The following is a 13,824-nucleotide window of genomic DNA, read 5'->3' on the forward strand; positions in this document are numbered from 1 at the left end:
AAAAAAAAAAAAAAAAAAAAAAGAAAAAAACCTCCCAACTCCTTGAAATGAATATTTGAGTTTTTTTTTCCAGCCCCCTTCCCCCCTAAAGGAGAAGGATAATGTATGAATACGTGGGTCATAACAGAAAACAAATGACTTATCCCTAGGCATTAGATATTTGGCAATAATAGCGATTTCTGTCTATTTCTGTAGATCATCTGCACCCTCATTTAAATCTAAATATCGCCACCTATTATCAGAAAAACCATCTAATTTTAAGAATCTTCTGGCCTCTTCAGAAAAAGTAATGGTTGAATTGTCAAGACTTCAAAATATTTTGGAAGGGGAAGGGGATAGAGACTTGCTTTACAGCATATGGACCCTTTTCACCAGCCAAACAGGAGCTTCAAATTTGCAGAACAAAATGCTCACAATCTCTCTATTTGTTGCGAGGTACAAAACTCGTTTACTAATCCTAAGGAAACTTCACTGCATGCACAGATTGAGATCCATAAATGTTAAACTGCAACAGACTTCTGTTAGATATATCCCGAGGCAACTTCACTGTCCAAACTCATGCAGAGAGAGAGAGAGACAAGTCACATTGGGATGGCTAATGGAAACTTACAAGTCAAAATATTCTGGGGGATTAATTCAGATTTCCATGTCTTTCAGCAAAGTTATACAATTACACCCACTATCTCAGGCAAAAGCTTCTTGTTGGCAAAATTTTTTAAGATAACAAACCCACCGTTCATTTTCTTCTAATTTTAACCTTCAGGGTCCAGTTAAGCTTCCCGACAGGCAAGGGAATTGCCCTGGGCAGACGCAGTGGCACCTCGTACTCTCCTAAGGTTGTTAATGGAGATGGTAGGTGCAAGTTCTCAGGCTGTATGGTCACAAAAAGCTGCCTCGCCACCTGAAATAGTAAAGAGAACATTAATTATTGAAGCATTCTAGGCCAGGGAAGATAGGATTATTAGACCACAAACCCACAAAAACAGAACCACAGTGATCCAAATCAAACAAAAACTGGCGGAATACCAAACTTAAAATAAGACACAATCTAACGGCCAGAAGGATCTGAAATTTGGGTCATGTAATCCACACACTTGGGTGAATCATCCCTCCAAAAATCAAACAGATCCAAGGTTGGGATGTGCTGAAACAGCAGAATTAGGAGGTAGCAAAGACGGTCAAAAATCCCCATAGACTAGTTTGATAATCATCAAATTTCAGGCACTAGGAGTACCAACAGTAAGGAATGACATCATTCTAGAAAATGGTATCAATTCAAGGGCTTGATTACTCAAAATATTAAGTTAACCCCTAAAGCTAAAAATAAAAAGTAACAGAATAATAGCAGAAAACCTGCAATAACAATGGACAGAACACTGGGGACAAGGGGCAAAGAATCAGGCACATGCTTGGCCCCAAAACAGAACCAACAGATTGGAGAAAAATTCTGATCTGCCGAACCGAGATTAACAACCTGGAAAAGTATCTGTGGTAAGAGTTGGAACAATGGCTATGTCGAAGGGAAGTGAAATTTTCATACTAAAAAAAGAAATATATGTAATCATTACCCATGTGACTTTAACATTAACTTCAAATCATTCCATGTTTGGTTATAAAATTTCACTTTACTTTGCATCCAAAACCCTTTGTTATAATATGTAAAATAAAAACTACATGTAAAATATATCTAAATATAGTTAAAAAAATTAAGAAGTTTATAAAATCATTGTTGGTGTACGATGTCTTGTATTCTGTCACAGTTTAATCCAGGGAGTACTGGTACAGTGTCTCGACAGCCAAGATGGCGGTCCCACTAGCGGGTTAGTGGGCCGTGGGGGTTGCAAGGGGGCAAAAGGCCTCGCATGGCAGAGGGTGTAGGGGGACTCAACCCCCCGCTAGAATTTTTTTATTTGAGGGCAGTTGTGTACTTTTTGGATTATGATTTTTTGCTATATATTTGTAGCGAGAGTTTTTCTCTGTAATACAAGCAATACTGAGAGGTGTGAGGACGAACGCTGTAACCCTATTCTCCATTGATAGTGAAGCAAGATCTCATCTCACCGGGGACGTAGGCAACCTTGTCAAACCTCGTAAAATCCGTGTGCATTGTTGGTTCTATTTTTCCATTATCTTCTGCATCGTTTTAGGGTTGCGTTTCTACAAATTGGTATCAGAGCTCTAGGTTTCCGTTTTTTAGGGTTTACTATCATGATGGTAGGGAAGGGATCGAATGTCGAGTATGTTATCGAGCGATTCAATGGGAAGAACAATTTCTCCCCTTGGCGTCAAAGGATGAAGGATCTTCTGACAAAACAGGGTTTGGCGAAAACATTGTTGGGAAAGTCGAAAAAACCTACAAAGATTACTGACGAAGATTGGGAAGAGATGGAGGAAAAGACGGTAAGAGCTATTCGATTAAATCTTTCTAATGATGCCCTACAATATGTTGTGGGTATCGAATCTGCACCGTAGTTATAGGAAAAACTTGAAAGCATCTACATGACGAAGTCCTTAACGAACAAGTTTGTGAAGAAGCAATTGTATTCTCTACAGATGAAGGTACAGATCTATTAGAGCATCTTAACATGTTCAATCAGATCGTAAGTAAACTTGCAAACCTAGAGATTAAGATCAAGGCGTTACTGTTGCTATTGTCGCTCCCAGAATCATATGATCACCTGGTAACGATTCTCTTATATGGGAAGGAGACCCTTGAGATAGATGAAGTCACGATTACCCTAATGTTCAATGATACAAGGAAGAAGACCAGTAGTACAAAATCTCCAGGAGGTCTTTTCGGAGGTGACAAGGAGCAGGAAAGAGGGAGATCAAATTAGAAGGGATCTGGGAAGAGTCGATCGAAATCAAAAGGGGCAAAGACAAAGGTCGCTTGTTACAATTGCAAGAAGGAAGGTCATCTGAAAAGAGAGTGCTTGAAGAGGAAGGCGGACTTGAAAAAGAAAGGTGTGGATAAGGTATCTGAGGAAGCTAGCGTGGTTGACAATTTAGATAGAGATGATAGAGATGTACTCTCTATATCATCAAGTAAGAATCAACATTCTGATTCTTGGATTTTAGATTTTGGATGTTCATATCACATATGTCCACATAAGGATTGGTTTGATATATATCAACTATATAATGGTGGGTCTGTCCTAATGGGGAATGATGTTGTATGCAAGACCATTGGGATAGGCACTATCAAATTCAAGATGTTTGATGGGATAGTAAGAACTTTAGTAGAAGTGAGACATGTACCAGAATTAAGGAAAAATTTAGTATCTTTGGGGGCACCTGATTCAAATGGCTACAAGTACATAGCAGAAGGTGGAGTTCTCAAAGTTATTAAGGGTGTTATAGTTGTCACGAAGTGACAGCTAATAGGAAACCTATACAGAATCATAGGGAGCACTGTTACAGGTGGAGCATCTGTGACTACATATGCCGGATCTGATACAGATGATACTTATCAATGGCATATGCGGTTAGGGCATATGGGAGAAAGAGGATTGATGGACTTTATAAAAGGAAACTGTTGAAGGGAGTGAAAACTTGTAAACTGAACTTCTGCAAGTATTGTGTATTCGGAAAACAGTGCAATGTTAGTTTTAAAACTGCAAAACATAAGAGTAAAGAGGTGCTTGATTATGTACACAACGATGTATGGGGACCTTCAACAACAAAATTTAAAGGTTGGGCAGAATACTTCGTGACCTTTGTTGATGATTACTCAAGGAAAGTCTGGATCTACTTCCCGAAGCATAAAAGTGAGGTGTTCACTGAATTTAAGGAATAGAAGGCTGAGGTAGAAAGGAGGACAAGAAAAAAAATTAAGTACTTGAGAATAGATAATGGAGGGGAGTACACGTACAAACCGTTTCTAGAATTGTGCAAAGCTGAAGGGATTACACATCACTTCACGGTTTCAAAGACATCACAACAAAATGGTATAGCTGAAAGGATGAACAAAACACTTTTAGAAAGTGCTCGGAGTATGAGGCTGAATGCAGGGTTAAGCAAGAGATTTTGGATAGAAACAGTGAACATGGCATGTTTCCTTATCAACAGGTCTCCATCAAAGGCGATTGGTTATAAAATTCCCGAAGAAATATGGACAAGAAAACCAATAGATTATTCTATCCTAAAAATATTTGGTTGTCCAGCCTATGCGCATGTTGAGTGAGCAGCGTTCCAAGTTAGACTCAAAAGTCTAAGCAGTGTATCTTTCTTGGTTTTAAGAAAGGTGTAAAGGAATTCAAGTTGTGGGATCCAAGTTCACAGAAAGTTATGGTTAGCAGGGATGTTGTGTTTGATGAGTCCCATATGGTGAAGTCAAATTGTAATTCACAAGCAGTTGATAAAAATAAAGAAGGTTCTACTGTGCAGGTGGAGTTAGGTGAGTCCAAAACAACAAGAGAGAATGAGTCATCCAGTGACTTACATAGTTGTCAAGGCGTTGCCTAGGCGACGACTAGGCATCCAGGCGGTTTGCCTGGGCCTAGGCGACAACCGCCTTGTTGCATTGCATGTCGCCTTGTGTTTCGGCACTTATTTATGCCAAATATCATTCAAGTAAATGATTTCATTTACTTAAGATATTATTCATAAATAAACAAATACCCCCTATTTGAATCCAATAAAAATAGTTTAAAAATCAAATTCCAAAAGGATAAAAAATCAACCCCCCAGTCCAAGAAAAAAAACTGGATTTTGGTTATAGGGACGATTTTCAACTTTTAAATGCTGGGGTTTTTTCTCAATTATGAAAATTTTATAAGTTTTCTATCATGTTAAAACATTGCTAAAAACCAAAAGTTCGGTAAAATAATATTTTGTTTTGATATTCATAAAATTATTTTCATCTAAGCAATTTTAACAGTATTCGCGCACTTAAAAATAAGTTTGATTGAAGCATAATTTTGTCATTGCAACTCAAATTTAAGTAATCGTACACTTGTTAGAAAGCTGGTTTTATGTTATAACTAATACAAAAAATCTCATGTAAAAATAAAATCATTTGACCAATCAAACTTATTACAGAATAAGAGCATTTCTCTAAATGTTGATTTTTTATAACTTAATATGACTTCATGTTAATTTTTTATGATTTGATGTGGCTAAATGTTGATTTTTAATGACTTGATGTGGCTTAATCTTGATTTTTTATGATACAAGGTATATATAACTTACCAAATAATGTTAGAAAATAGGAAAAATAAAAAATAACACTTGCTCGCCTTAAGGCGGGCGCCTTCTTGCCTAAGCGCTTAGACAACCCTCCACCGCCTTGGTTCGCCTTGGTGCCGTGACAGCTATGGTGACTTACCAAAACAACAAGAAGCAGTAGAAGTTCCCTATACTATGGCAAAGGGTAAAGGGAAGCATACTGACGAGGCACCTGTGAGATATGGGTTTGAGGACATGGTTGTCTATGCCCTCACTGTAGGTACAAGTGATCCATCTTCCTACGATGATGCTTTAAGTGATACACAGCATGATAAATGGATGACAGCTATAATGGAGGAACTGGAGTCTGTACAGAAGAACAAGACTTGGGAAATTGTGGAAAAACCCAAGGGAAGAAAAATCATTGGGTGTAAATGGGTCTTTCGTAAGAAAGAGGCAGCATCTGAGAAGAAGCGTGAAAGGTATAAGGCCAGACTTGTAGCCAAGGGCTATGCATAGAAAGAGGGGATAAACTACAATGAAATATTCTCTCCAGTGGTAAAACACACTTCGATCCGGGTATCACTTGCTTTGGTGGCTATGTATGATTTGGAGCTTGAACAACTTGATGTGAAGACTTCATTTCTTCATGGTGACCTGGAAGAACAAATTTACATGGAGCAGCCTGAGGGTTTCAAGGTGCAAGGAAAGGAAGATCATGTTTGTCTGCTTAAGAGGTCGTTTTATGATCTTAAGCAATCTCTTAGGCAGTGGTACAAGCACTTTGACTCCCACATGATGAAGATTGGCTACACAAGAAGTGAGTATGATAGTTGTGTTTATTATAAAGTGTCAAATGATAATTCTATTATTTTGTTGATACTTTCTGTTGATGACATGTTCATTGCTGCAAAGAATAAACATGATATAGTCTCTTTGAAATCTTTGTTGAGTGCTGAATTTGAGATGAAGGATCTTGGTGCTGCTAAGAAGATCCTTGGCATGAAAATCTTTAGAGATTGAAATGTAGGTAAACTTTAGGTAACTTAGAAGAGGTATATTGAAAATGTGCTAGAGCATTTCAACATGGAAAAGGCTAAGCCGGTTAGCACTCCGTTAGCTAGCCACTTCAAGTTATCGGAAAGGGAATGCCCTACAACACATGAGGAGATGGAGCATATGTCTCAGGTCCCCTATGCTAGCACAGTTGGGAGTCTCATGTATGCTATGGTTTGTAGCAGACTGGATTTGTCTCATGCAGTTAGTGTTGTTAGCAGATACATGAATAATCTAGGGAAGGAGCATTGGAATGCAATTAAGTGGATCTTCAGATATTTGAGCAAGATTAAAGATATAGGTGTTATGTTCAGTGGCAAGGGAAGTTCCATAGAATTGGCAGGTTATGTTGATTCTGACTATGTTGATGATTTAGATAAGAGGAGGTTTACTACAGGGTATGTATTTACATTGGCTGGTAGACCTATATCATGGAGGGCGATGCTTTAGTCTACAGTTGCATTGTCCACTATAGAGGCAAAGTACATGGAGGCAGTTGAGGTTGCCAAGGAAGGAGTCTGGTTGGCTGGACTGGTTTGAGAATTGGGGTTGGAGCAAGGAGGTACAGTGTTATATTATGACAGTCAGAGTGCCATACATCTTGCAAAGAATCAGGTGTTTCATGCAAGGACAAAGCCTATTGATGTGAGATTTCACAAGATCAGGGAGCTTATGTCAGAAGGCAGTATTCATTTGAGAAAAATTCATACAGGTCTCAATCCTACAGATAGGTTTACCAAGCTAATTACTACAGAGAAGTTTGAGTCCTGTTTGGACTTGATTAATATTACTCATTGTTAAAGATGAGGGACGCACCAAACAAGTGCGGGTTTGTACCTCCGATGAGGTACGGGGATGAAGACGTCTACAGGTTATCTTTACAGGAGGCTCGACAGAATTCAAGCCAAGGTGGAGATTGTTGGTGTACGATGTCTTGTATTCCGTCACAGTTTAATCCAGGGAGTACTGGTGCAATGCCTCGACAGGCAGGATGGCGGTCCAGCTAGCCGGTTAGCGGGCCGTGGGGGTTGTTAGGGGGCAGGAGGCCCAGGGGGCACAGCCCCCCGCTCAAATTTTTTTATTTGAGGGCAGTTGTGTACTTTTCGGATTAGGATTTTTTACTATATATTTGTAGTGAGGGTTTCTTTCTCTGTAATGCAAGCAATACTAAGAGGTGCGAGGATGAATGCTGTAACCCTATTCTTCATTGATAGTGAAGCAGGATCTCATCTCTCCGGGGACGAAGGCAACCTTGCCGAACCTCGTAAAATCCATGTGCATTGTTTGTTCTATTTTTTCGTTATCTTCTGCATTGTTTTAGGGTTGCGTTTCTATAATCATATGGAGTAATGATTATAAACATTTCTTTTTAAAGTATGAAAATTTCACTTCCTTTCCCTTTAAATTCCCATTGCAACCAAACAGAGCCAATACGTATATGAAAACAGGATATCGGACCAAAGATAAAACCAACGGAAAACTCAGATAATCAGTTCAATATTCCTTGCTAAGACTTTGATAGAATAGTAGGAATAAAAGAGAAAAGAGTAGAAGAAGAAGAAAGGAATGACCTGGTTTCACCATCGAAGGCCAAGGGAGGCTTAACCACCACCCAACCTAGGAATCGCCACCTAGGTTGCACCTTGTGCTGCTCTATTGAGGAAGAATTTGTTTTCAATAGCCAAAACTGAGGGGATGTTCCCCCTTCTCCTTATTTATCAAAAGCAGCAATTTGTAGAAACCCTAATGTTACAAGCCATAGGTTGCCAATAACATAAGTTCTCCCAACACGAAATAGAAAGTAATAAAGTAAAGAAAATAGAAACTCCTAACTAATAATTAAGTGTCATTACAAAGAAAAAAAAAAGGGCTTACCCAGTGCATGAGGTTCTCACCACTACGGGGTCTAGGGAATGTCACAATTTACGCAACCTTACCCCCACTTTGCGGAAAGGACATTTCTTGACTCGAACCCACGACCACTTGGTGGCAATGAAGCAACCTTACCATTGCGCCAAGGTCCGCCCTCCAAAGAATGTTACAAATAGTTTAAGACAAAAAATTATAGTCTGACAAGAACTTTTGCTTGTGTTTGTGAAGTGGGGAAGAAGAGAGGAAGGATGCTATGAATACATCCAAGATAGGCCTGCTTCACTAGCGTTCACTTCTCTCACTATCTCAACCATCCCCTAGTCTTAACTCTCTCCTTGATTCCTTGGACCTGATCTTTGCTGATTCTGCCATGCGGAAAAATCTTTGGAGCAGTATTAACTGGTATGGTTGTTCTTATAACTCGTCAACGGTTTAACTAGATCAATTTTCTCAACTCTCCTCAGCTCAATTCATACCATCCCAAGTGAAGAATTGTTCCCCACCTCACCATTTCAAATATCTCTTTTCCTCTTAATCTCACGGAGGGGTTCAGTCCCGCCAAGCAAAACAGAACCTTGATTCATTGGACGATTCATTGAACTTGAGCTCCATAGAATCTAGGGATCAATTTCACTCATGGACATGGTTATTAAGGCGTCACCTAGGCGATAAGGCAGCTCAGCCTAGACTGGAACCTTGGTCGCCTAGGCGACAAGGCATCTCCTCGATTTTTGCCCATCCTCCACCACCTTGGTCACCTTTTTGCGTTGATAACTATGCTCATGGATTCCTCTCTGGACCAGGCCTTTCCTTCAGTTGGGCTAGCTACGCCCGACTTCCTTGTTGGATTCAGTAGTAGCATAGACTCCTTTTATTATCTCTCTTTCAGATTGTCTTCAAGCTCCTTAATGATGTAGATCCTTATACAGGCCTGCATCACATAAGGTGAAAGAAGGAGCTGCTGGGAATACCCACTCACCTTAGGAGTACTAACCCATAATGTTTTGATGATAATAAACAAATGTAACTTCTGATGAGTATCTACCAAGTGATATGTGAAGGTAAGAATCTTAACATGACATGGACAACAAAGTTAGTAACTTGCTGGAGCTCAAGATCTCTAATGTGAAGGCATTAAGACCTTTTGAAGATCATGTTGACCTCAAACATAAAAAAATTGGAAGACATCAAGTGTACAAGATAATGTGAAGATATGGAAAGACCAATATACAAGAAGTCAAGATTGAAGACTAAATGTGTAGAGTCCTATGTAGAATATTTTGTAAATAGCACACATTGCATGCACTACACTGCATAGCATGCATGCATCATATAGTACGACTCTAGGTGTGCATATTTACAACACCCCAAGACCCTGAGTATGTTGGCAATGCCAACTCACATCCCTTTGCTGAGATAAACAGCAAGGTCCTGACTTAAGGGTATTTTAGTCATTCTCAATGATTAAAATTAAAAGTCAACCTAAACCGAAAAAATGTAGAGCATTGAGTTGTTGAACCAACACAACTTGAATCAGGTCAATTAGACTTTGTGTGAGGAAGTTACAGCTGTTTGAATAATAATAGTCAGTTAGGCCAAAAAAACAAAAGCCTGCTGATAACTACCGATAGAGTTATGTGATCAGTGAACCTATCAGACATAGGCCAACAAAGGCTAATAGATAACAACTGAATCCTACCGGCACCCTACTGGTTTCCTCCCGATAAGGTCCCAGGCTAATTAGATGCCTACCGAATGGTCTGAAGACTTCCAATGGCTTTTTATTTATTTATTTTATTTTATCTCCAACAGATCTATTTCACCCAAAGGTCATATGATCCAGTAACTACCGGTTTCAGTAGAGAGGAAAAAATGCCTGTTAAGCCATATTTCTTTCCCCAAATTGATTATCTTCCTACCTAGTTTATAATCCTTAATCACCCATATAAATGCCCCACTTATAGCTTACTAAATTAACAATTAATGAATCAATTGAGCATCATTATCAGAAACTAAAAAGTGAGGTATGGACTCAAGGATTAAAGTATCGATATCGGTCGCCGTATCGGTCGGCCAAAATTAAGATACGTATCGGAGGGTATCGTATCGTATCGGAGATACGCTAATATACGCACATATATGTATAAGAAACACTTTTTTAAACATTTTTGCATAAAATAATTATTAAAAAAATCTATTGATAACATGTATTATGCATAAACACTAAATTGAGGGTATCGCACTAAGAATTCAAGGTTTGTAGTTGTCCCATAAATGTAAAATCCTTATTCTCAACATTGATTCCACTTTAGTTAGAGAAAAATATAACTGGCAGTAACTTTGGAACAAAAATCCCTCAAAAAATCGTGTTTCTTTATGAAAAATTACCCATGTTGGTCATTATATGACCGTAGCGCATTGTATCAGTACATACCGATACGTACCGATACTCATCGATACGTACCGATCGATACATATCGATACTCACCGATACGTACTGATACTCAACAATATGTACCGACCGATACATACCGATACGCACCGATACGTACCGATCGATACATACCGAAACGTACATTTCACCTCGATTTTATATTTTCCATAGAGTATCGGTACATATCGTATGTATCGGTGTGTATCGGTGATGTATCGGTGCATATTGGTATGTGTCGTAGGATATATATCGATACGAAAGGATTTTAAAAATTCCATGTATCGTATCGGTGTGTATCGTATTGGTCGGCTAAATTTAAGATACGTATCAAAAGGTATCGTATCGGTATCGGAGATACCTTAAACCATGGGTATGGTGTTTATCTTTTTGAGTTCTATCCTTGTGCTTTCTCCCAAGTGAAGAACTTAAGTCAGCCTACAAGTCTTCTACATCATTCCACATCTATTGGGAAGACAATTAAGGTGCATGCTTATATTATCATTGCATATTCATATCACGCACCGCACGAGGTAACTCGAATCTTTTATTCCATTTAGTTTTTGTATTTGTATTAGTCTAGACTATACTTAGGCTTGTGTGGGATTCTCTTATCCGGAAAATATTGTAAAGGTCCCTCTCTACCTTGAAAGAGATTTCTAAATGTTTTTCTCTCTACCTATTGTACTGAAAGGGAAGAACTAGTAGAATACATTACCAGTGGAACATGTAAGGGAGTGGACTAGACTCAGGTTGAGTTGAACCACTATAAATCCTTGTGTTGTGTGATTGTAATTATTTTCTATATTCCGCATTGTTATTTGCAATTACATACTTAGGAATTTAATCGAAGAATTTTTAAAATCCCCTAGTATAATCTATTCACCCCCCCTCTAGTTTATTTCAGGAGCTGCTTCCATCGAACCAGGTTCTAGGCTGGACCAGCCACCCCTCAACTCTGGCCAATCGAGCCAGCATTAAGCCATCCAATAGAGCTTCTAGAAGGACTAGAAAATCTCTATCGATTTCAGTTACAGCTATGGATTTTTGTATTTTTCGTTGACCGGTCAAAACATAGTTTGTGAAGTCATGTTTCAGCTTCTAGAAGATTTCTAGTTTCTATTTTATCATTGTATTATCAAGCAGGTTTCCTAATTGATTAGTTTCTTTTTTTTCATAACCTTCTATTTTCTTTTAAGTTTCCTGTTTTTGTACTTCCTATTTTGTAAAGCTTAGCTTTGTAAAGCTTAGCCAAGTTACAAAAGACTCCCATTGATTCTAGTTTGTTCACAATTGAATTTAACAAAGTTTTGCTGCTTTCTTGCAAGAACAGCTGAGATAGCTGCAGGTGAGAGGCCCAAGGCTGAGAAAACCTACCCCCACCTATAACTAACTATCCCTTGATCCCTGTTGTATCCTCTTTCTCTCTTTTGTAAGATATTAATTTTGAGTGAAATTATCACTGTTGAATACCTACAGAGGCTGCTTGAAGTTCATCAACAATTGCTGATCAGAAGACCTCAGATTCTCCCATCAATCTTATATTTTTCCAGGTTTTCCGGGCAGAAGTTTGATCCCTGGTTCTCCCAGCTCTGTGATCAGACCTGACCAACCTCTTGGGGGTTTGTTTAGCATCCCTGTAGCTGCAGATGTTGGTTTCTCCCATTTGTTTCCTTTTTCATGCCCTAAATCAAGAAACAGCATTAGTCACTATCCAGCCAGCAGAAGTGGATCATATTTTCATGCCCTAAATCAGAAACTGCATTAATCTCCATCTCCAAATTTCAGGCTCAACTGAGCCCTATTTTTTGAGTTACAACTCATTCAAGTTTTGAACTAATTTAGGCTTTTTTTCTCGGTTGTAGTTTCTCATAATAACTGACTCTATTGTTTAGATATTGTTTGGAGCCTATTATTAGTCTTATTTGGAGTTTATTACAACCGTAATCTTCTTTACATTACTTAACCTTCTGCTGAAGGAATATGGACTCTGAGTTTTTCTCTCACTCTTTCAGCCTGCTTTCCAGTTCCTTGTCTTTTTGCTGAAGGGTCACAGAATCAGATACGTTCTGAAGTTCTCTTTCTTTCAGCTTGTCCTCAAGATCTTTGACCTTCTGTTGAAAAGTGATATCTATTTGCTCTCTCTCTCTCTCTCTCAACTTGTTTGCAAGCTCCTTAACCTTTTGTTGAAGGGTCATGCAACCAAGGTTCAAAATTTTGGTTGAAACTGAATTTTCGGTTCGTTCGGTTGAAATTTCTGAAACCTGGTTGAAACCAGGTATTTTTTTTTTTTGGCTAATTCTAGTAATTTGGCTGAAATTTCCGAGATTTTCCAAATTAGGGTCGAAATTTCTGAAACTTGGAAATTTTGGGGTGGGTTGAAACCATCGAAATTTGTGAAACTTAGAACTATGCATGCAAGTATCTTCACTTCCCATCAATTTCTCTGCAAGATGATAACATTGCTTCTAAAGCTGGCTGTGCGACTCTATCTCCAACTCAAGCGGGCTTTCAAGTTCTTTTACTTTTCCTGTTGGTTTTTGCAAAGCTGATCTTTGCTTCTAGCCTCGTTTATGAAGTTTTGAATGTTATCCTCCAGCTTCTGTTAAGGAATCATCTTTTGATATAGATTCTTGCTTTGCTTTTTCAAGCAACGTTTCATCTTTTGAAGCTCACTCATGTCAATCAGCTTCTTTGTAGGACCCAGCTCAATTCCTCAAATCCGAGTAGAAAAATTCAATGAACTTGTCTCACCAAAGTCGTATTCTGAATGGCTTATTTGTACTAACATCAGAGTTTTGGATTCACCCCCTAATGAATCTTGGAGCAAATGTGTCAATTTAGAATTCCGATATGGAATATTGCTGCTTTTGCTTGCTAGAGCAGATATGACATCCCCAAGGGCTGAAAGTGATCTGTTGATATTCTAAGCTTCCTTGAGCCGCCCACCTTGCACCTCAGTTTTTGCAAGACTCACACTACGTGCTAAGTCCACAAGTCAAAGTTTGGTTTTCGTGCACTCACCATTCAACATATTCTTCGCTCTCACCATTACAAAAAGAAAGCAATGAGATTGGCTGCTCATTCACGTTGTTGGATCCAAAAACCCTAGCATTAAATCAAGACTGTACAACATCCTAGACCTCCTTTATATTTTAAACTTTGGCTTCAACAATTCCTGGAACATGATGAACCCTTACGGAAGTTCGCCATATCTCCAACTTCTTGGATGTTGGTGATGTGGCAAGCAAGTCCATTATCTCATTATAAACTTCAAGCACACTGACATGTTGTATGTA

At 38.7% G+C, this 13,824-nt stretch overlaps 1 protein-coding gene across 2 annotated transcripts in view; it reads right to left on the reverse strand.

Annotated features, from left to right (window-relative positions):
- Nucleotides 1-498: 498 nt before the first annotated feature.
- The window catches only part of LOC122070365 (50S ribosomal protein L9), a 28,093-nt gene continuing 14,767 nt past the window's right edge, over nt 499-13,824 (reverse strand). For both annotated transcript variants that reach the window (XM_042634510.1, XM_042634509.1), the window contains exon 6: nt 499-901. In XM_042634510.1, coding sequence (XP_042490444.1) covers nt 737-901 — 165 coding nt within the window. In that variant the 3' untranslated portion in view covers nt 499-736. The remainder of the gene's footprint in view (nt 902-13,824) is intronic.

Source organism: Macadamia integrifolia, unplaced genomic scaffold, assembly GCF_013358625.1.
Source record: "Macadamia integrifolia cultivar HAES 741 unplaced genomic scaffold, SCU_Mint_v3 scaffold90, whole genome shotgun sequence".
NCBI lineage: Eukaryota > Viridiplantae > Streptophyta > Magnoliopsida > Proteales > Proteaceae > Macadamia > Macadamia integrifolia.